Raw genomic sequence first — 24,251 nt, 5'->3', positions numbered from 1 at the left:
ATCTAATCCCTCCTGACTTGTCTAGGCTAATTTAGCCCCTATTGCATAATTAAAAGCATCCACATGAATGAGGAATTCCTTGTTTCAATTTGGATACACCAAGATGGTTGCACCTACCAATCTTGACTTCAGTTCCTAGAATGCCTCCTATTCCTTTTGCCGAGCAAATGGTTATCCCTTTCTTGTGGTAATGACACCTCCGCAAATCCTTTTATAAACCTCCTATAGTATCCGACGTGCCCTAGGAATCATTTGATGTCAATTACATTTGTAGGCCTCTCCATAGGAATCACAACTTTGATTTAATGGGATCTGTTTTCACTCCTCCCTTGCATACTATGTGGCAAAGGAGTTTTCCCTACATAACCATAAACCAGCATTTCTTCGGATTTAGAGCGAATCTTGCTTGTTGAAATCTTTCCATGCACTCCCCCAAGGCTTTCAAATTTTGATCCTTTCCACTATAGATTGACAAGTCATCAAAAAAGGCTTTGAAGTTTCTTGTAGACATCCCACCAAAGATATGGAGTATGATCCTTTGAAAGGTTGTTGGCGCATTACACAGTCCAAAAGACATCAACTTGTACATGTATACTTCAATTTCCACTACAAACATGGTGTTTTACTTTTCTACTGCTATGTTGATTTGGTTATATCACAAAAACAATCCATGGAGTACATTTTATGGTTCTTCCAAAATACTATCCGTAAATGGAATTGGAAAGGGATCTTTCACAATTACTGCATTTAGACATTTGCAATCTAGCAAATCTGAATCTGATTATCTTCATATTTCAGGGATATGACTATAGGAGACCATTCACTGGTTTGTACTTTAAGAATGATACCCACATCCAACATCTTGGCAATCTCCTCCTACCCTTGGTTGCAAACTTTCTATTTCGAGTAGGGTCTTTTACGCATCGGTTTGGCTCCTGGTACGAGGGGTATTTGATGGATGCATAATTCTGGTGGTACTCCCTTCAAGTCCTTATACGCCCATGTGAACACGTCCTTGTACTCCACAAAATTTCTAAATGTTGTTGCTTTTAACATGGGGTCCCGATCATCGCCAATGAGTTTTTCCTTGGATAATCTTCTTCCCCAAGATGCATTCTCCTTAGTTTAGGTTCTTCGTATTTTACTTGTTTGTCCTCTTCAAATTTATGCATTGAAGTGTCATCTAGTTTGGTCGTACCTTGTATTCCCCGTAATGTCCTTATACTCTTCTTTAGGTTCTATTTCTTGAATTTGCAGCATGTTACATTTTGGTTGGAAGACCTCATAATCTCCCATTTGCCAATGAAAGAACTCATTGAGGGAACTTATTTCATCTTTCGAGCAATTCCCTAGTTGTAACATGCCTACTTCATCAAGTTCTACTCCTTCACCTTTGTCCCATTCTTCCCCTTCTACTTTTTAATCTGAGGTCGATACTTGACTCAGTGATTGGTTCTGGAGATCGCCTACTTACTTCTATCCATCAGCTTCAATAGAAAGAGTATTCTTCTCCCAATTATGATTTGCTTTGGCTACAACATGCCAGCCTCTTCATCAAAGTGCATCACACCCTTTCTTTTGTAAAGTAATGACCACAAAGTCAAGGAAGAATTGTTGTGTACCAATCACCACTTTTTGTCCCGTCAATTTTCCAATGGACTTGATTCTATGCTGGTCAGCCCCTACCAACTGAAATGAAGGTGACTAGAGGGTTGGTTTTCCGAGAGCCTTCCAAGTTTCTTCAAGAAAGACATTAACACCCCATCCTCCATCCACAATAGTTTTTGTCAGTTTACATCCCATTATTTCCATTTCTACCATGATCGATGTCCTCCCTACCCCCATCATAAATAGAGTATTGATTTCTTTTTCTCCCTTCACTTCCTACTTTCTCATCCCTTGGGTTTCCCATCCTTATCACTCCCTCCTTTTGTTATAGACACCCTCAATTGAGGTAAGGTTTCTAACAAATCTGCTACCCTCACTAGTACGGTCGCTTGTAACATTTGGTGCATAATATTAGTTTTTGATACTGATTTTAGAGGAAGGGGGTTGGGAGTATTCACCTGTCCTTTTGCCATGGCCTCTTGGAATCTTCCCTTGCCTCCCTAAATTTCTCCTTTTTCGTACTTGCATCAAGGTAAGTGAGTTTCCTTTCTAAGGTCCCTGTAATGGATAGGAATTCCCTCCTTGGTTCTAATATATCAAGCATGTTCACGTTTTCTAGTCTAGGACAATCACAATCCTCATGATTCCCAGCTCCACACCATTTGCATAGCATCCTTCCACTTTGTCCTCCACTTTGGCAGTCATGAACAAAATGGCCCAATTCATTACATCTTCAGCATTGGATCATAGGGTGCCCCCTCATATCGTACTAGATGTAGCTCTGGGGTGTGTTAAAATTGCTATTGTTATTATTTCCTTGTCAATTGTTATTATACCCTCTTGGTGATGCCTCCATATTTGTGTTCCTCAAAAGTGTGGATGGTGGTGTGGATTGTTCACCTTGAGTGAAAATTACCTAGTCACTCCTTGCCTTCAGCTTATAAGGGTATCCTTGATGGAATGTCCTTATACCTAGCATATATCATAGAATGCCTTCTTTGGGCAATTGGTCTTAGTGTGTCCCTCCATCTGGCAATCTATGCACCAAAGTTCCTTCCCTTTTTGTCTTTCTTTCTAGCAGCCATCTCCTTCATCATTCGTATCATGTCCCTCCTTTACGCTTGGATTGTTTTGGATTCTTCCCCACTTTCTTCCGTATAGTTGCTATCACTTCCACGCGTACTCCCTTTTAAAGTTTTATTTGCACTTTCAATGTCAATGGCGCCTGTGTATGCATCAACATAGGATGATAGTTATACCACTTTCATCTTTCGACGTAAGGATGGAGTTAGGCCTTTAATAAACCATCTTTCTCCATTCTATCTGTTGGTTTGTTTTCTACTTTACCTATTTATCTAGTAACTATCTCATCATCATCCCATAATAGTCTAAATTCATCTACAAAAGTCGTTCAGAGGTCTTTCCATGTTGCCTTCTTGACAGCCTCTAACTTCGTATACTAGTCAATGGTGATCCCCCTCAGGGTGGCCAGAAATGCTTTTAGCTACTCATCTTGGGCATTCTCACTATTTGCTTGCCATATCGTTATACAGGTCTCGCAATCTCCTACTAGATCGTCTGGCATGTATACTGTGAATCTAGGGAGCTTTGTTTGCCTGTTATTCCACCCATCTTAGTTCTCTAACTGTTTCCTTTAGTGTTTTCTCCCAGCAAGGTTACTCCTTAAGTGCTTTCCCTGAGCAAGGTTACTTCTCCCACTCCTTGTGCTTCTTCTGTGTGTCTAGTGTTTTATTCGTGCCTTGGTCAGTGTTTTGTACATGCTGGTGTTTCCAAGTCTATCCACCCACCCCTTATTTTTGGCTCTTTTGAGATTGTCAAGTTTGTTATTCCTCTATAGTGGTTTCAATCAAGTTTTCTTCTATTTGGCTCGATACTTTTGATTAATCAACGAGACCTTTCAAATGGTGACGCCTTTCCTCCTGCTCCATAGAACCTAAGGCTCGCCATAGGGCAACTTCCCCCTAAGTTTCTTCTTCTAGTAATAGCCTTGGATCGTTGATTGGAATTAGGGGGATAATTGTTTTTTCTGCCTAGATGTCCTACATCTTGAATTATCCCTCTCCTGATTTTCACATTGATTTCTTTCAGCAAATCATTGGAGTACTTGTTGCCTCTATTGTTCACATTGTATTTCAGCCCGATCTTCCTCTGACCATACTAGGTCTTCATCTTGTACCGTGCTCGTAGGAACCACTCTCTCTCTCGGGCTTCCTTTCACACATACCGGTCGACCAAACTTCCCACGCCTGCACTAAATTCTATGTTAGATGATCCTCTCTTGTTACTTCTTCCTCCTCTACATCATTGTCTGTGACAAGTACTTTTTGTAGGAATGGACGACCCATTACACCATTGCCTGCGTTGTTATGAGACTTCCAAGCTTGACACTAGGCAACAATGCCATAAATGTAGATGGGTTATACCAAAGATTAACAAAACATAAATTCAATCTATCAATGCTCAATACCAACAATAACATATAGTTGAACTACTACCATATGAATAACAAAACTAATACCATATGAATACGAAGGAAAATAGTTTTATTTTTTTCATTTTTATATATTTTTCATGTCCAAGAGTCCTTAAATATATCCTTGGTTGGTTAAGAAACCCAACCGACACTTCCCTTCACCACCTAAATACCTAAACCCCTTAATCACCATCCTTAATCATAACTATTTTATACTAATGTTTTATGATGACTACACACGTACGTGCGTCTATGTGTGTGTTTGACTGTCTCTATGTGTGCACACCTCTGTGTGTGTGTGTGTGTGTGTGTGTGTGTGTGTGTGTGTGAACACCTAAGTGCATGTATGCTTGTGTGTGTACATGTGCATGTCAGAGAGATCTAGAAAGATAGGCCTAGATCTTTTGAGGGAGAGATAAGAGGGGGGATAAAGGAAGAGTGGTAAGGAGATAGGCGTACCCTTCAAGGGAGAAAAAGAGCTTGAGATAGAGAGAGCTATAGAATGTTGATAAGATCATGATGATTATTCAAATTTGACTAATTGACTAAGCTTGAAAGTTTATAAATCCTCTAAAACCTAGAATATGCATTAATATTCCTAGAGATCTAGAACCACCCTCAAACATCCTGCTAATACATACGTGATAATAATAAAACTTATGGGACTTAAATGTTGTATTTCATGCATATATTCTCACGAAGAGATGAATCTAACTTGAAATAAGGATGCCATTTTTACAAAATCTTGACCAATTTTTTCTTGGGTTCGACTATATGAGTGAGGGCTAGTAGAGACTCCTAGGCATTGCCAAGACAGATAGGGGAGTCCTAAGGATGTCCAAACATTGCCCAAGTCACAACAAAGGTGGTGGGTTGACGTGGCAATGTCCCATTGCAATCCCCTTGTCCAAGAAAATTGTTGTTGGAGGAAGGTTGACAGATGGGAAGCATGTAGAAGTATCTAATGGTATACCTTCCTTCAATTAGAAACTCAACCATGCATCCCATTTAATTAACTTTTTCAAAAAATCAATTTTACGTGAGCCTTGTTGCAAATTCATGCAAAGACAAAACAATGAAAAGCTCAAAACTATTAACCAATAAAGATAATGGAATATTTTGTTCCAAAGATTGAGAACATCTCAAACTGCATTAAAAATAATAAATTCACCTATCCTTTTTTCTATTTAACTTTTTGTCGATAAAAGATAATTGATAAGTACCTGCTTCTTAAACAACCTCATCGTAAGGACAATAGTATCTCGCATCTTCCTACAACCATGAAAATTTTAATTGTAAGATTTAACTCTTCAAGAGAAAATGAACAAAAAAAGCAATGATTTCAAGAAAATAACAATCAAGAATTAGGTGCTTGAAATAAAAAATCCACATTACCAACTTTGGAACAAACAATTCTACATATGAGAGAATACATCTAAATTGCATATTTTTTTGAAGATAATTATTTTCTTCTTTTTCCCCACTTATCAAAATATAGATGTCAAAATCCCATAACCAAACCAAAAGTGTTAAGAATACAATATAGAGAAACAATAATTTTAAGTTAAAAATCAATGAGTTTATTACACAATGGCAAGTAGAACCAATCCAAATAAGATATTTAAAATCAAAATCATGTAAAGTGAACTTCCATAGTACAATAGTAAGCATACGACTAAGGCCCAAAAAAAATCTACAAGAGACTCACACCAACTCCCTTCGCCTAGGAAAGCAAAGAATCCATTTTCATATTAAACTCCTTTATTTTCATCATATACTTCGATATTTAAATAGATAAATGCATTCAACAATAACTAAAATAAAACAAAAAATAAAGATTAACTTGTAAGTAAACCCTGAAGACAAACAAGCAATCAAATGTAATCAGTATTTGTTCTCAAGGGATATGTGCATGAGGTTTATTAATCCAAACTAATATCAGTGCCACGTGGAGGCAAAACATCACCCTATCATACCTATGGATATCACCTACAAGGGTGGCCTTCTCAAGATGGCCCTTGTTTCTAAGTATTGTCCATGTGGACAACAGCGATGTCTATGGGACACCTGCCCATAGCACACACAATGAACAAGTGCATTGTGGTGGCCCCATAGCCAATGGCGTGGATGACCACCTCTACAAGAGAAATCCAAAGACAACTTCTTGTCATAAGAAATGCAAAAAGAAAAAAAGAAAAAATCGAACAAAAAGCTGAATCTAAAATTTTTTTTACTGATTTTCTAAATCACTGTTAAACTTTGTCCACTTATTTAGCTTTACACTGAAATTTTTGTTGTTCCCTGAATTGAGATACATGTCTATGTAATTGCATGCATACACTCATGCATATATATAGATATATATAGATATAGGTATATATGATTACCACATATGTTATAGAACTCCATAACGAGTATCCAAAACAGTTTTTATAATGTTGTATTGAGTTGTTGGCATGCTACATATGATGATTACTTTTCTTGCAACTAATATTGGCATGCTACATTTTGGGTAGATGATGCAGGTCCTTGCTAGTCTCTTGTTTTAGTATTGTTTTAGTTTGTTGTTGATTCACACTGGACTCCCAGAATTCAACCTCATAAAATCATCAAAAAATATTTACTATTAATCTATTAAAAATTTCTTCCACCATTTTCAATTTTGAATGATTTCTTTTTTTCAGAATATGAAATGCTATCATATTATTTATTCTCATGCCCAGTTTTTAATAAAAAATCTTATCCATGAAATTGATTCTTGTACAACCCAATTCCAAAACTCTGCCGTCCTATGATGAATCGCAAATACTATCCAAATTGAACAATGACTAGATTAAATATAATGGGTACAATGTCTCAATTTAGAAGTATCCACCCTTATTATAACCCCACCACTCACAAGCTAACTTATATCATTATATTAGTTATATATGACTTGTAGCCAACACTAAAATTAGGTTTTAATTAGCAATATTTCTCAATGAAATGGTGCAGTTCCCCATGAATAAGAAGGCAATATCTTAGCAGTAGTACAGTCAAGGTTTCTTCAGAATATCAGCAGCACTAGATGTCTATCACAACCTTCTATTGTCAAGGTTTACAAGACTCACTGATTCTACTTGAGTCCAACAGGGTAGACTTGGCCATTTAAGTTCCTTCAGAAAAGAAAACTTACAACCTTTTCCATACTTGTTTGGTTTATGACATGCCCATCTAGGATTTACCAAAAAAGAAAGGAAAATGGTGAGCCAAATGAAGGTCTGTGTAGTTTTCAAGGTCTTCATTGGTATAGGCTTTGCCCCTCAAACTCACCCTCTATGTAACAAAGAAAATGCCAAGGGGTGTTGTCCTCAAAAACCATGAGCATTGTGAGTCCACTTTTGTGTGTCTCTATATCTTATGTCAAAAAGAAATTGATAGGTTAAAAACCACCTTGCTGAGATAGCTGGGTATTATGTGAAGGCATATCCTAACGTGCCCGATGAAGAAGTGAACTGGATCCCCTACTTACCAATTATGACATGAAGAAGATAAAAGGGTGCAATAAAAGAAATGGCAGAGATGATGACAACCTCAACGCATCTATAGGTTCTTTTATTGGCCCACAAATTAAGAGTCCACATTCCACCACTCTTGAGACTCTTTATAGCCATTTTCCTCCTCCACCATATTTTCTCTGTTCCTTGCAATGTCTCAAGGGAAGAGCATCAACCTGAAAGTACTACTTGGAACAAAGTGAGGCACCATTCAACTAGGACAGCAATGGGCAAACTTATGGTGCTACAAAAATATAACCTTTAATATAGCAAGGAGTCCATATTAGGAAGGATTGCTATACACCTTAATAGTTGTCAGCAAATATTTTCAGACTCCAATGGTTAAGGATTGAGTTGTTCACTGCTAGAGGAAATCGTGAACAAATACACTACTTTTAGTTGATGATCACCAAAAATGTATGGTGAAGACAGGGCTGCAACATTTTATAAAATGGATGCATAGAGATGGCAGGAACAAGACCCTTCTTACCTTTTAAGCGGCTTCAAAGGATACATTAATGTTCTTCAAGTCCTTAGATGTCTCACATGAAGTCAAAAATATTGAGACTTTGTAACAACCTGTTGGACAGAGTGATTCAATAGGTCAGGGTTGAGAATTTTGCCAAATCTCAAAACACCAAATGTAGTCGTGGAGGGACTTATTCAATATAGGCATCACACTGTTTGCTGAAGTCATAGCACTACACATTATCTGGATCTGATGCTTGAGGACATCGAGAAGATTAAATAGGGAAAAAATGTGGTTAAAGACACTAGACAAATTAACAAACTTATCTACAGCCATACTTGGGTCCTTGACTCCTTAGTTTGATGGGAACAACATACAAATTAGAGGTGTTTGTATGATCAGAGGTGGCCTAATTTATCACAGAGTTGTTCACTTTAAAAAGCCTTGTAACCTCAATTCCTTTCGTCAACAATATCTTGATAGACTCTCCATGTTCCATCAAGTGAAGGCTGCAAAAACATTTTTTAATGAGGCATTCATGCAATATGTGAAGGAGATTCCTAGGATGAATAACAATTTTAAACATAAATTCCATAAGCAATCATCACAAATGTTCCACTAATCTTATTCAATCCTTACTCCCGATAAATCAGAGAGAAAAATAAAGAATGCTTCACAGATCCGGCAACTCAGAAACAAAATGATTTGCAAATTTGAGCATTTGTGTAAATGTATGATTATTAACATTTGACCCTACTACTAGCAAGTTATTTGGAGGAAACTAGGTTATAATGCAGATAAAATATTTTCTTTCACAGCAAGCAAATTCACTGAGAACATAGTCTTGCTACATTGTGCCTTTGGGTTTATCATTACAGAGGTCTGATAAACAGAAGTCTTTGGCATACTGCCCAAAAATCCGTTCAAATATCATTGCTTACAGGTATGATATGCTCAGTTCAGTTTCATGGCTGAAGGATATAGGCAACAGGCACCTTGGAAGTGGTTACTTCCCATCCTAGATCTGCTGCAGATGCATAAATTTGATCCTTCTTTGTTTTTTTATTAAGACCTGCAAATGGTGAATCAAAGTAGTCCAGATAGGTGTTTCATCCTACCCGCATTGTGGCTTTTGAAGATTTTGTTCCATCAGACACTCGTGCCGCTCAAAACAATTTTTTTCCAAATTTGTGCTGCTTCTCCTTGACCAAACAGTCCTTCTTTCTACATTACACCCAACTTAGGTCCACCCAAACATAAACTACTCATCACACACAAAAGTTGCCCTTCCAGCACCAATTATTAATGTCAGTCTCAAGTAAAGTATTGTAAAATTATTTCAACTAGCCCAGCAAAATTATTCAGTACTTCCATTTGTTAATAACTTAATAAACGTATTTATCTAGTACTTTCATTTGTTAATTAACTAAATCATTTATTTCATTCATTAATATTGCTCCCAAATAGGCCGGCCAAACTAGTCTTAATTGGGGACATCACATTTATCTATTTGCTACTTTCTATAACTATCCAATATAGCTTTTTCCTATTAATTTAAACTTTATTTACAGATATTTTTCCTGGGAAAACCCTTTAGGCATGCTTCTATGTTTGGTGGATGGTGAAAGCAAGCTAATGGACTCCCTCTAAGAATCCATGCATAGGGCCTAAGATGCCATTTTGCAATAACACTGTGTTAACAAAAGAAATATCGGATCATTCAGTGCATCTTTAATCACAGATGGAGTAATCAACTCCACCAGCCAATGCATGTCTTGGAAACAAATGAAGATATCATAGATAAAGTTTCTGATGAGTTGGAGGTCAGACACATCTAAAGTCATTCTGGTAAAAAAAAACAGAAGCCATGTGAAAAAATCCTTTAACTTTTAGTTTCTTGACAAAATTTGAATCTTGAAGCTTTTATCTTTAGTTTTGAATTTATTCTCTTTTTATTCATTCTATTTGTAGATTTTTTGGTGGGAGGACTACAATGCTGGCACACTAAATGTTCAAGGATTAGCTAACCTTTTTTGTCCCGAACCTATAGCTTCTAGGTGTGAGCATGTTTAAAGCTTATTTGAGAGCATTCACACAAAGAACACCTTTATCACCTTGCCTTTAACCAATATAACCTTTGTCTCCATTCGTAAAGGCAAAGGGTCCTCCTCATTATGCCATCAATTTGGATGACATCCACCCATTTGCCTATTCAACTATCACAGGAGCATATAATGATATCATCTTCACTCATGATGATATGAAAACATTTAGTGTCCATACAGAGATATTGCTTGATCAGTACGATTATAAGTTTCTCTATCTTCTTTGTTCCTCTGTACAGTTCCATGAGACAACTTTCCCCACTCAAAAAAGCCAGCTCCTTTTATTTTCTCATGCAACGGCCTTGACATGACATCAAACAAAGCTGATGTCATGGAGATTAATAATCTCAACAATATACTAAAAAGATGAATGAAAGCTATGCTAGAAGAGGAAGTGCTCAATTTGACTACTTTTGGAAGAAAAAGAAAGCAGCCGGGGAGTTCTGTTCCAGGCCTCAATAGTTATTAAAAAGCAATAGTTAATTCCAATTGTAATGTGTTCACTTGGAAAATGAAATGTCCCATTTCTACTGTTCACAATATGATTTTGTCATTAACCTATTTCCCCATGGTACTGTTGACTGACCACGACATAAAAGGGACCTAAAGGCAATTTGCCTAGGCAGTTTTCATTGCAGTTCATTCTGAGGTGATTTAAGGCAGTTTAAGGCAATAGTAAGTCACTATGAGCATGTTGTATTTATAAAAATTGGTCGTACTTCTGGAATTTGATTGTGTTGTAAGTTTTTTGCATCAACGTTTCGGATCACACACAGTGATCCATCATCAGGATGAAGAGCTAGAGAAAAATAATATTTCTCTAGCTCTTCATCCTGATGATGGATCACTGTGTGTGATCCGAAACGTTGATGCAAAAAACTTACAACACAATCAAATTCCAGAAGTACGACCAATTTTTACTAATGGATTGTGGAAAACAAATGACACTCATGTTGTATTTATATTTATAGTGGCATGTTAATTAGTAATATGGACAAAGATAATTTATTTATCATTGAAATAATTTATTATGTATTAATAAAGTTATTTTATAAAGCTAAATTAAATTATTTAACTTTTTCAATGCACAGTTTATAGTTTGTGAAAATTATTTAATTAAATAACCCTATTTTATTTTATTCTATAATGCATGCATCTTGATACTGATGTCTATATTATTAAGGAACACAACAAGACTAATAAAAGCAGTGTATCTTAACACTGATTCACTCTTATAAGCATCCAGATTGGAACTTACGGGTTATCATCACTTGAACTTAAAGCAATACCAACTCCTCCAGCAGTTGTTAACACAAATTGTGCCTGATGTCCATAGGGGATCACAATCTGCAGCATACAACATTTAGAAAGCTATTAGTCGCTGTCCATAAAAATCTCTTGTAATTGATATTGTGGATAAAGTGGCAATCGTTGTATAAAAGCTTTAGAATGTTTAGATAGGAGGTTTTAAAGTGATGTGTATAGGAGAATGCAAGGCTAACCATGGGAGCCTATTAAAAGAAATCAGAATCTCTAATATGTATGTTTTAAAAATTTCAAACCGTTCATAGAAACTCTGAAAGTAAAATGCCTTTCCACAATAATTGAAGATACATAAATTGTATACAACAAATACTAGTAATTATTAAATGCCTTCACAAATAAATTTCATATATTGCATATGACATAAATAGCAGAGTTAGAAAGTTCATACATTGAGTTCAGAAGTATACTTCTCACTAACTACCACCCTACGTTGCCTGTTACCCTTTATCTCATAACTAGACCTTTTCAGAGTCAATACAGCCGGTTCCCAAATATCAAGTGTACCAACCTGCAAAAATTGACACAGTTAATAACAGAAACTAAATGATTATTATACATTATTATTCCTAGATATTGGCAGATCCAGACACGCAAAGCAACTGAAATTTCTTCTAAATTCATGATTTTCCTCAAGGGCCAAAAAAAATGCCTCTTGTATGAAAATCCACTCCCAGAAGAGAGTTTATAGAGAAACGAATATGGCCAGACACAAAATTCCAAAGTAGGCTAATTCATGATTCAAAAAATTTCTAAGATACTTACTGATAGCTGAACATCAAATACGGCCTGTCCTGCAAAAAAATTACTTTCTATTTGTTCTTGCATACTGAGCTCTGGAACAAGAGAGAGAATAGTGAGACATTTTTCCACCAATAAAGAATGGAATATGTGCATTTACTCCGAAAAAAAATACAAATCAAGAAAAATAAGAATTGAAATCACAGTAAAAACAAGATGAATCGCCATTTTCCTTCCACAAGTATCCATTCAAAACATTGTTTATTCCTAATAGAAGAGGCAAAAGAACATGCCTAATATAAAAGAGGGTTCGCTATCAAGAATAATGATCTGAGAAACATTTCAACCTTAAAATGTTTTCATTGGCTACACTTGCAGAATACAAACACAACCTTTCTCAAATTTAAAAGCTTAACTATACAAATACAAGATAGCACCTCGATAGATGCTGATGTAAACACCTTACAAACCCCAGCCAGAGACCACAATTGCCCATTACAATAGACTCAGTTGCCAATTAATATATTCCAAATACCTGAACTTACTTTTGTTTCTGAAGCAAGCAACAAAACAACAGAGAGGGACTAACATGCCCTGATATAAATTACACATATGATATAGCCTAGTAATAGATCAATTAAAAATCCGGGCTCTTAGTTCAGTTGAGCATAGAAGTTTAGCATTATATAAATCTAAGAAAAGACACATACTGGTTAGTGGTGTCAACATTTCACATATGTTGATATGAAAGTTCTGTTTTAGCATTCCTCATTTAAAAATATATATATATTCATTGGATTGGTCACCCAAAACCTCAAAATTCAAAGAACTGCTTCAATCAGTTTCTTCACAGTTACTACTCTAAAAAAACTTATGGACAGAAATCTGTATAAGGAAAGATATCATTCAGATATATTTATTTCCCAATACTGGATCCAGTTTCAGAAATTCACAATAGCCAATTTTAAGATGGAGGTATATATATATATATAAACATTTTTCTTGGTTAAACAGCTGAAATTCTCGAAAAAAAACAGTTGGAAAATTAGATTCTAAAAACTTACAGCTCTTTCGTGTATATAAATAATTAATACATATAGCTCAAAATATTATCTTCAACATAATAATCTTGTTTCATTAGACCTTAGACAAGCATTCAAAGAACCACATCTGCTTCGACCTGGGGGCCCATTGATAGTGTGTGATTGGAAAACACGGCATTTTATTCTTTTCTATGAATCAAAGTATAGCTGAGCTTACCACAAACTATTTTGTTCTGATCATTTGCAAAAACCTTGACTAGTTCACCCTGCAAAGAACTAAGCTTTGTCATTACAAATGAGGAATGAAAAAAGAGATTAAACCAACATCCATAAAAGACCAAAGTAGGATTGTTACAAAGAGATTTATTTTATTTTGCACGGGCCATGCATACTGACTATTAATAATAATGAGAAAAAAAGATTCCATTAAAATTGAATAGATAAACCTTTTAATCCAAAACATCATTGTGTACCACTTGTACTTGCATTTTAAATTTTAACTTTCAATAACAGTTCAAATCCTACTGTTCATGCGTGTTCAATGATAAAGATGTTAATGTTAAGCACATGCCAAATGCATCTATGCATAGTTGAATAAGCATATAACGCAGTTAACTAATCTTAGTCTTCTAACAGTTGTGATTGTACAAACTATACATATAAAAGTGTACACTGCATCTTTCATTGATTTGTATATTAGTGCACTAAGGTGCACTCAACTAGATTAACCATGTTGCAGAACTCACGAGCAGGTGACATAGTTTGTCTTACATCTCTCTTCTGTCAAACACTTGATTATATCATCTTGCCCCATCAATATTTCCTTCTATTGGCCTCCCTTGATCATCCTTGACAGTGCTAAAAGCATAAAACCATTTACACAACCCTCTTCTGTTTTAAGACATGGTCCAATGACAACTTCCTACTAATAGGAAATGAATATTCACAAACTCTCTACAAAAGAGAACTAGCAAATTTTCTTTCACTCAACAATATTTTTTTGTGTCAGTCTGCTCTCTACTGTCCTCCGTAGCTAATATAAATGCGCTAGCCTGTTCTCTAATAACCTCCATGCCTAGCATATATGTTGCGGCCACTAAATGGTTCATACCAAATTTTGAGACAAGTTGGATATCTTGATCTTCTGTCATGTCCTTCATGTTTCCAACATATAGCATAACAAATTGATCACCATCCTAAATAAAAAATACATGCAATGATAAGCTTTACCTCAAACCCTCCCAAGTTTTCAATCATATATGTCAAACTTTTGATATAGCATCATAGGTGACTCTTTTAGGCCTCTAATAAATTTTCCAGCACTCTACTTTAATTATGTTCTTTGTGTTTGCGATGAGTGACACATCACCAACATACACAACAACGGTAACAAATTGATCACCGCCCTACATATAATACACACAATGATCATCCGTAGAACGAACCCACCCAAGTTTTAGAGCATGTGTTTTGATACCACAACATGTGTGACATTATATCAAAATATAACTTCATGTTTCAATTTTTATGCATTTGTGCATATGACATCAATTTATGCATGATTATGTGTATTTTGTGTAATATGTAAATTTAATATTATGGAGGTTCTTACAGTGTCTGAAAATGGAAATATAAGTAAAGGCAATGATTTTGAGCTAGAGCCCCCAACAAGCTTGAGTGCTAGCACCCCAACACGTTTGACATGCAATGCTCCTTGTGGTTCCCATAGGTAGTAAACTCAATGGGATTGAAGTGAAATGCCCCTCGTGGGATCCAAAGGCAATGCCTTCTTTGATGTCCTCATCACAATATCAGGCAAGGTTGAGGGGTATGGTATGTACCACCAAGTCCAAATTAGGGCCTTCAATATCACACTAAGCTTAATGGTAAATGCCATTTTTATAATTTTATCATTGTTTCCTTTGACGCAACCAAAATTGTTCCATTTTTCAAATAAATAATGCTGAAGAAGATGAATCTAAAAAATCTTAGATGAGTTTTGCATAGTTGATGATGGGAATATCATTATTCTAAAATTTTGTTTATGCATAATCACATTTGTTTTTATGATATTAACTCATTATGGCAATCTACAAAAACAAAGCTACTAACAACTAAGAGAGCATGCATTCAAGTATCAGTAAACGAAAACAATGAAAGTTGTTTAAAAGTTTGTAGTCTACTCTGCCACCAATATTGTGCAAATATAAAGTCTTCCTTCCAAGATAAAACATTTGTGCATGCCATCAAGCTCTATATTTATTCAAAACCTTCACACCTATCAAAAGAATTACCATGACAAAAACGAATTGTATTTTTTAGGTTTTTTAACAAAAGATAAGCTTTATTGCTACCTAGGTTGTGGGAACTTCCCATTGTTCCCAGAAACAACTGAGGACTTTTCAAAGTTCGCTGGCCGATCTGGGAGCATCAAGACGTTCCCCAATGTCCTCAATAAGGAGAAAATCCTGAATGTCTCTCTTATTTAGCAAAGCTACCTAGAGTGTCCACACCCTATTCACGATAAAGGGGCAATCAGTGAAAAATTATCTTTACATCCCCAAGACATCCCAATTTTCAACAGACAAGTTTTTTAGGGGGTGTTAAAGTAATTAGATTTATTGTAGATTAGGAATGTAGATATTATTTAAATTTCTTGTCTCTAGAATACTGCTCTTACTAATCTTATAATTCCTTGCAGGTTGTTGCAAGAATGATGAGGCAATGATACTTCACATGTATTGTAGAGAACTTCAATAATGATAATGCTTTTTTTTAATTCTGAACTTGAATTCACAAAATTCTGAATGTAAGGAGAGGTCAAATTCCAAAATGACTTGCACTGTTTGTTTTCTGTACTTGTCATTGAATAAATCTGATTTGGATATATATAATCTTTTGCAAAGACATGTCCACATGCCATTCCTTAATCAGCACCTTTAGACACACTAATGATTACCAATTGTTATCGGTAATACAGAAAATGTAATCAGTCATTACTCAATGCAGATTATACATTATAGATGCCAGTAATTAATGTCTAATATCGATTAAATGCAGATCAATAATTACAGATTTGTACTTGAAAATAACAGTAATGGTAATCGATTATCATGAATGATGATTTGCTCTTCAAATAATCAGTTTAATTTTATATGGTCTAACATGTAATTATGCATGTATGTATATCAATATACTTACTGTATATTAATAAACATGCATGCATAGAATCATAGATCATTATATTGATATTTGCCATTCATGTTTATCTGACCAAATCTATCATTATCAACACCCCCTCTTAGCTAGGAAAGATAAAATTTATCCAAGTATCTAACATAATAGATCCATTTATTATGAGAGAGATATCACTTTACAGTGATATCAGGAGATATGGTATACACAAGAATATCAAGTCACATGATATTCTCTAGAACTCAAAATATCCATGTTACGGTGTGTGCACTAACATCAAGTCTCATTATGTCTACCATATGGATATTTACTCATGGTATATCCACAGATACATTATCCACCATGATTATCTCTTAAAGATCATAATCGTCTACCAAATGATATCAAGTCTCATGATATCTTTCAAAAAGTCTACAAGACATTAATTTTCATGACGTGTCCACAAATATCAAGTCACATGATATCCATCATTATAGTGAAATAGATAATTGTAAAGTCATCACCTTACAATGTTAATCAAATACAAGTGCTCATTATTAAAAAGTCATAACCTTTCTAATTTGTCCACAGGGGCCCATAAAGTCATTGAGTCAGAGAATCTCAAATTTGACTTATATTTTCAACCATACCAAGTTTATTCTGAAAGCGTTCAACTTTTACCCTAGAGAGACGTTTGGTGAGAATGTTTGTTGTCTGATCACTTGTACTAATATACTCAAACTGAGACACATTTCCTTCTACAATGTCTCTAACATAGTGATAAGGAATCTCAATGTGTTTTTAATCTATCATGGAACACTACATTCACTGAAAGTTTGATGCAACTTTGATTGTCACAAAGGATAATAGTAGGATTCAAAAGCTCACCAAATAGTCCTACAAGCAATTTCCTAAGCCGCATTGCTTCTCTTGCTCCCATAGAGGTTGTAATATACTCAACTTTTGTAGAGCTTTGTGCAACTGAGAACTATTTCCAACTAATCCAAGAGATCATTGCTGATCCTAAACTCAAAACAATATCTTGATGTGCTCTTTTTGTCAACCACACTTTCAGCCCAATCCAGGTTAGTGTATCCATGTACGTCTAGGTCTACATCTTTGTATCTAAGACCATAGCCAACTATACCATGAAGATATCTCAAAATATGGTTTGCAGCAACACGATGTCTCTCCTTTGGTTCATACATAAACTAACTAAGTGCATTCACTGCATAATAGATATTAGGTTTTGTGTTGACCAAATACATCAAAGATCCCACTATCTGTCTTTAGAGAGTGGGATCTACAAATTATGAGTTTACTGTTGCTTCCTTTAATTTGTGCAAATTTGTTTCCATAGTTGTAGACATGGGTTTGCAGTCCATCATTCCAAACCTCTTCACAATGTCAATAGTATACTTGACTTTATTTAAAAGTGATGCCATCAACCTGCTACCAAACTTCTAATCCAAGGATATAATGTAGAATACCCAAGTCCTTAATATCAAATTATGAAGCTAAATCCTTTTTATATTGGGAGATTAGGTCATCTTCTCCTCTGATTATCAAGTCATCAATATACAAAATAAGAATTCATATCACCATTTATTACCTTAAAATAGAGATTTGGATCCACATCATTCTTGGAAAACCCTAATCCCATGAGGTAGTGATCAATCCTTTCATACTAGGCTCTAGGGGCCTGTTTAAGGCCATACAAAGCCTTCTTCAATATGCAAACATACAATTCAGCATTATGTATGACAAAACCTTCAAGTTGTTCTAAATAGACTTCCTCTTCAATTTTGCCATTTAGGAATGCGGTCTTCACATCCATTTGATGGATCTTCCATCCCTTTGATGTTGCACAAGCAATTACGGCTCTGACTGAAGTGTATTGGGCAACAAGGGAAAAAGTTTCTTCATAATCAATTCCCTCTTTCTGAAAGAAACCTATGGCAACAAACCAGGCTTTGTGTTCCTTAAAGCTACCATCTGCAACATGTTTGATCTTGAAGAACCATTATGATGATACAAAAAATTTACCTTTAGGGCTTGGTACCATGTCCCATACATCATTTTTTATAATGGACTGATAATCTTTTGACATAGCATCGTTTCATACTTGATGTTTGAGAGCTTCTTCAAGAAAAGATGGTACTGATTTTATGATCTCACTTATCAAGGCAGCATAACTAGAGAATCTGTGAGGTCTCTTGCTATCTATAGAGTCATAATAAAACATTAGTATGATATAGTTATGAATAAGGATTGTTAGTAACGGGTTCGAGCAGTTAAGCACAGCAAAGGGATGTGTCAGTTGGTTTTCTTAATCAACCAACCAAGGATATTGTTAAGGATTGTTGGGCTTGAAAGGATGTATCAACTATGTTGGAAATAAATAAATAAATTGTTCCCTTCGCATTATTATCGTATTGATTTCGTTACATATTGTAGATGGTATTGAGCATCAATAGAGTAGATATATGTATTGGTAGTTCTAGGAATAATTCATCTATACTCTCCCTGAAAGTTCCCTTTGCTTCCTGAATCATCTTCCTAACCCGAAGTGGTCACGTTCTATAATTGTTGGGCTTGTCTAATGGAGTAGTTTTATTTTCAATCTCCTTAGGAGTCTCCCTTTGAGTCTCAGTAACATGATTCTCTTCCATATCTTTGGAAGGATCTTGACCCTCTATCTCATGAGAGCACTTGGGTCTCATTAAAGCAATGTCTTCCACAAAAATGACATCTCAATTGAGTTCAATTAATTTTTGTCTAGGTATGTATATCCTGTAGGCCTTAGATGTTTCACTATAGCTACAAATACTCCTTTCCCACCTAAGGGTTCAAACTTAGACCTCTTTTCTTTAGGTACATGAATGCAAACAGGATACCCAAAAATTCTTAGATGACTTATATCAAGTTTGATGCTTGCAAGTATCTTATCATTTTTGTTTCAAGAACCATGGCAAAATTACACATATCACTCTTATTACTAGCTCCTAATTTAAACATTTTACTGATACGAAAGCTCCCTTTATCATCTAAAGGATTTCTTTATTAAAGACAATCAAAATTCACAAATCATTCATCTTGCTAATTGATATCAGATTTCTAGCCAAACCAGGAATATGAATCTTGATCAGTCTGTCTCTAAATACCAATTCAATTCATCTACAACTAATTATCTTATAATAAGTATTATCAGTGAGGAAAATGTAATCTCCGCAGTTGTTCAGCTATCTCATATGATGAAAACTATTATAAAGTCACGAAAAAAGAATCTTGAGCCCATTAACCATGCATTAAAACATAAATAGTCATTAGAAGATGTTGAAATAACATCTACATCCTTCTATGAAGGATGTAATGTCCCTTCTTCTGTATCAAATTTGAATGTTGTAAGCTGCAACCACATGTCAGTATAATATAGTAAAAATGTTTGTGAAACACATTAAAAATATTGGATTAAGTAAATACTACCCATACTACCCTTCCTAATCTTTTGGAAGAGATCCTTCATCCTTCTCAAACCACCTAATCCTTTGGTGAGAATTGTATCTCGATTGGGTAATTATCATATAAAGAAAGTCTTCGTTAGGCCTCTTTGGGACCTCCGATAACACTACTTGGTAGAGATACCACCTCTAACCAAGTCTCTTATCTCTGACACATGCATATGTTTGACCACTACAATATATATTGCCTCTAATGGATCCTCTATAGATCCCTCTTTGGATCTCTATTTGGGAATCCGACATTCAACTTAGAATGCCCTCTAGACCTTGAGTTCTCCTTTAGAGAAACTTGACGTTCAAAATGAATGCCCTCTACCAAGTTCTTACTTGATATTTATGAAAACTATAAATTTCTCATCTCAATCCTTGATCTTGATAACTTCATCTACCAAATGATTCGTATTTATTTATGAAATAAATATATCAAATTAACATGCCTCTCGTTCCCTTTAGTTTTTCATTCTATAATCCTTCATAGAATATATATTACTTCAATTCCCAACATTCAATATATATTAGTTTAGTTTCTTTACTTTCTCTACTCTGATGTAGTTCAACTCTCTTAGGCATAATTGTTTTTTAATCCTCACATATTTTATTTATCATCCGTGTCCTTTCAAAGAGTTGAAAACCTTCATAATCACAATCCTTTTGAAAAGTCAACCTTCATAATCACAATCCTTTGGAAAAGTCATAACTCTTCATGATCAAAGTCCTTTGAAAAGCCACAACACTTCATAATCACAATACTACCAAAAAGTTAGAACACTTCATAATCACAATACTATCTAAAAGTCACAACCTTTCATAATCAAAACCCTTTTGAAAAGTCACAACACTTCATAGTTAAAATATTTTTGAAGAGTCACAACCATTATAATTACAACCCTTTGAAAGAGTCACATCCTTTCATCATGGAAAATATTTGAAATGTCACTTGTTTTCTTCTCATTCCTCTTCTAATAATCCTTCTTTAACTCTTCTCTTCTTCTCCTCTTCTTTCCTCCCCGTCTCTAAAATAAACTCTCCTCCCTTTTATATCTTAATTTTAAAGAGTCATGTCTATTTGTTAAACATCTTTTAACTTTTCATTTGATTTAGTTAATTTATATTATTCTATGTTATATTATTTATTTACTTACTTATTTGTGATTATTATTATTTGTTATTAAAATCTATTTAGAAAGTTAACATACTTTCTACCAATGTAATGGGACTCGGCAAGTCTGACCAGGACTCTACGAGTCCGAGCCAGAGTCACCATTTCTGGACTCGGACTCGACCGAGTCCTGGTAGAGTCCACTGGGACTCGCCGGTCTCACCGAGTACTGAGCCCAGGACTCTCGCTGGCGGCCAACACATTAAAAGTGAAAGATATTAAAAAATCATTATTTTAAGTTGCCTTTTTTGGTTGTTATAACATCTAATTGACTAAAAAGGTCATTCCACCATTTGCTTATGCTCACAAAAGAAAGGAAAGAGTTAGAGAAGAATATTGGAGTTTTGCGAAAGAAATCAACAAACCGGTTGACTCTCTCGTATCAATTGTTGATGGTTTGTGCAACTTTGTAACTTGCACTAAAGCATTGAGAAGAGCTTAAGGGAGCATTTGGAAGAGGTTTCTACAAACTTGCATTTCCATTGTTTGACTTTGTGCAAATTTGAAGAGGCAAGCTACAAGTTGCATTTCTTTGTGTTGTTTTGTAATATGTTTTAAACTTTTACATTCATATTTTTTACTTCTCATTTTGTTTACATTTGCTTAGTCTCTACTACTACTATCTACTACTTAGAATCTAGATTTATTCTAATTTATGTTGATGACAAACTAAGAAGGCCCTAAAGTTTAAAAATCCGATTTGATGCTAACTTTTTTCTATTTATAATATATTCATATTGCAGCAGGCTAGCAGTAAACACATTGAAATTGACATAATGCCTCAGGGTGAGGGAAGTGGAACTAGGCCTGCATTTAACCCTAATGCTGACCCAATTGCAATAGCAAGGGATAGGGCTTGGAAACATACCATTCCAGGACACAAAAAGGGAGTTGTTACATGTTGGCATTACGGTGTAGTATATAATGGGGGAGGAATAAATAGATTGAAGTATCACCTAGCAAATATACCTAGACATGATGCTAAAAAATGCAAAGATGTACCCCAAGATGCTATGCGAGATATGCAAACTCTTCTAGAGGAAAAAAATGAAGAAAAAAGAATTGAAAAAGAAGCAACAAGAAGAAATGGCACAACTAGCCCAGCAGGGATCTACTAGTTTTCGCTCTCCATTATCCCCTCCTCCACCTACAGCTGCCACTGCTTCTACGAGTGTGACCATTATGCATAGGGGTTTAGTGATATGATTCTTTGGGGCTGCCAGAAAGTGGAGGTTGGGCAAGGGCAGACCACAAGGGAACAGGAAGGAGGTTCGACCGTGCTGGCTGCCTAGTTGGTTTCTACCACTCTTCCTTTTATGGGGGGCATGTTGCGCTGCCCAATAAAAAAAGTTGCGCCCTTATATTATAATAGTAGGCAAAGGGGTCCCCTACAATAATATAGAAGGGGCCCCCACCCCACAATAATGGGCGAAGGGGAATAAGAAGGGGGGGGGGGGGGGGACCCCTTTATTTTAAGGGTAAGGGCCTGCCTAGCCATTTATTATTGTAGGCCCCCTCAAATAATTATTGCAGATTATTGCCCGCCTAGCCCTTAGAGCCCTATAATTTTATGCCCCCCCCCCGGCCTAGAATTTTTAGGTATAGGTTTTGCATTTGTAAGCAAAGATCGACACTTGATTCCATGTTTGCTCCACGCACGGCTCCAAGTGTACAACTATCGCTTGAGAGCATGGGTTGGAACAAGGAGAAACATGATTATGCAAAATTGGCACTTGGAGACTTCTTCATCTACAACAACATTTCATTCAATGCAGCAAGGTACTTGTTTATTTAAATTTAACTTTATGTCTTCTCTTGCTTTCAAAGTTTCAACTTTCAACTTTCAACTTGCAAGAGACAATAATATGCTTATTTTGTTTATTTTAATTTGTATTTTGTTTTCAAATTTATTTATAATATACCAATTTGTTTAACTTTAAATTTTATTTTATTTGTTTTAGGTCCCCTTTTTGGCAAATTAGAATCGATGTTGTTGTTGATTGTGGTCCAAGGTTCAAAGCCCCTAGTGCTGACGAGCTAGGAGGCCCTATTTTGAACCAAAGGGTGGCTGATGTAGAAGGTGCAATCAAGGAGCAAATTGAGGTGTGGAAGACAAAGGGTTGCACCATCATGACTGATGGTTAGACTGATAGGAGTAGAACACTCCTCAACTTTCTTGTCTCCTCATCAAGTAAACCGTAATTGTACTTAGAGTCTTAGACATTAAAAATTTAGAAGCAGAACTTGTAATTAAGTGATTATAAGTTTATAAATTATAAATTATGGTTCATCATTAATCATTATACTAATTTGTTTCTTTTTCTTCAGGTGCCACTATTTTTTTGAAATCAATTGTTGCCTTAGGAAAAACAAAGAATGTTGAATATCTTTGTGAGTTAATGGATGAAGTGATAAATGACGTGGGTGAGGAGAATGTGGTGCAAATAGTTACAGATAATGCAGCAAATTATGTTGATGTGGAAAAGCTTCTTATAGAGACATCCTCACATATTTTGGACCCCTTGTACTGTTCACTGCATTGACCTCATGTTAGCAGATCTTGGTAAACTCTCTTGGATAAAAATAATTATAGAGCAAGGAAGGAGTGTATGCAAATTCATATATAATCATACATGAGTCCTCAACCTCATGAAAAAACACAATGAGCAAAAGGAGTTGTCTCGTCCAGGGATCTAGATTTGCAACCAATTTTCTCACACTGAAATCTTTGCTTGATTCAAAGAGAGGTTTGAGGCATATGTTTGTTAGTGAAGAGTGGATTGCATCAACATATGCAAAGACCACTGCAGAGATTGATGCAACTAATCATGTTTTTGATGAGGCTTCTTTTTGGACACCGATTGTTGATATTGTGGCGGTAATTTTGACCTCATTTCAACTTTATTTTGTTTATAATATTATGTTATAAATTATTGTTCATCTTTTAAAGAAAAAACTTAAAGCTGATTATTTCTCTTCCAACTTTCATAATGATTACAGTTTGTAAAGCCACTTGTTGTTCTCCTACAAATTGTTGATGGAGAGAAGCCCTCAATGGGCTACATTTATGAGAGCATG

General features: G+C 35.4%; 1 protein-coding gene across 6 annotated transcripts in view; it reads right to left on the bottom strand.

Moving 5' to 3' along the window:
- Positions 1-24,251, bottom strand: part of LOC149569359 (uncharacterized) — a 141,914-nt gene that overhangs the window by 24,015 nt on the left and 93,648 nt on the right. For all 6 annotated transcript variants that reach the window (XR_016362738.1, XR_016362737.1, XM_089822066.1 and 3 more), the window contains exons 16-20: positions 13,537-13,585; positions 12,301-12,371; positions 11,927-12,046; positions 11,471-11,559; positions 5,326-5,374 (exon numbers count right to left, since the gene is read on the bottom strand). Coding sequence is in view for 4 of the 6 variants with exons in the window: in XM_089822066.1 (XP_089678192.1) it covers positions 5,326-5,374; positions 11,471-11,559; positions 11,927-12,046; positions 12,301-12,371; positions 13,537-13,585 (378 nt within the window). In the remaining 2 variants the exon portion in view is untranslated. The remainder of the gene's footprint in view (positions 1-5,325; positions 5,375-11,470; positions 11,560-11,926; positions 12,047-12,300; positions 12,372-13,536; positions 13,586-24,251) is intronic.

The sequence above is a fragment of the Cupressus sempervirens genome, chromosome 3 (assembly GCF_028749045.1).
Source record: "Cupressus sempervirens isolate cs-2001-9-10 chromosome 3, ASM2874904v1, whole genome shotgun sequence".
NCBI lineage: Eukaryota > Viridiplantae > Streptophyta > Pinopsida > Cupressales > Cupressaceae > Cupressus > Cupressus sempervirens.
This window is presented reverse-complemented; position numbering and strand designations above follow the sequence as displayed.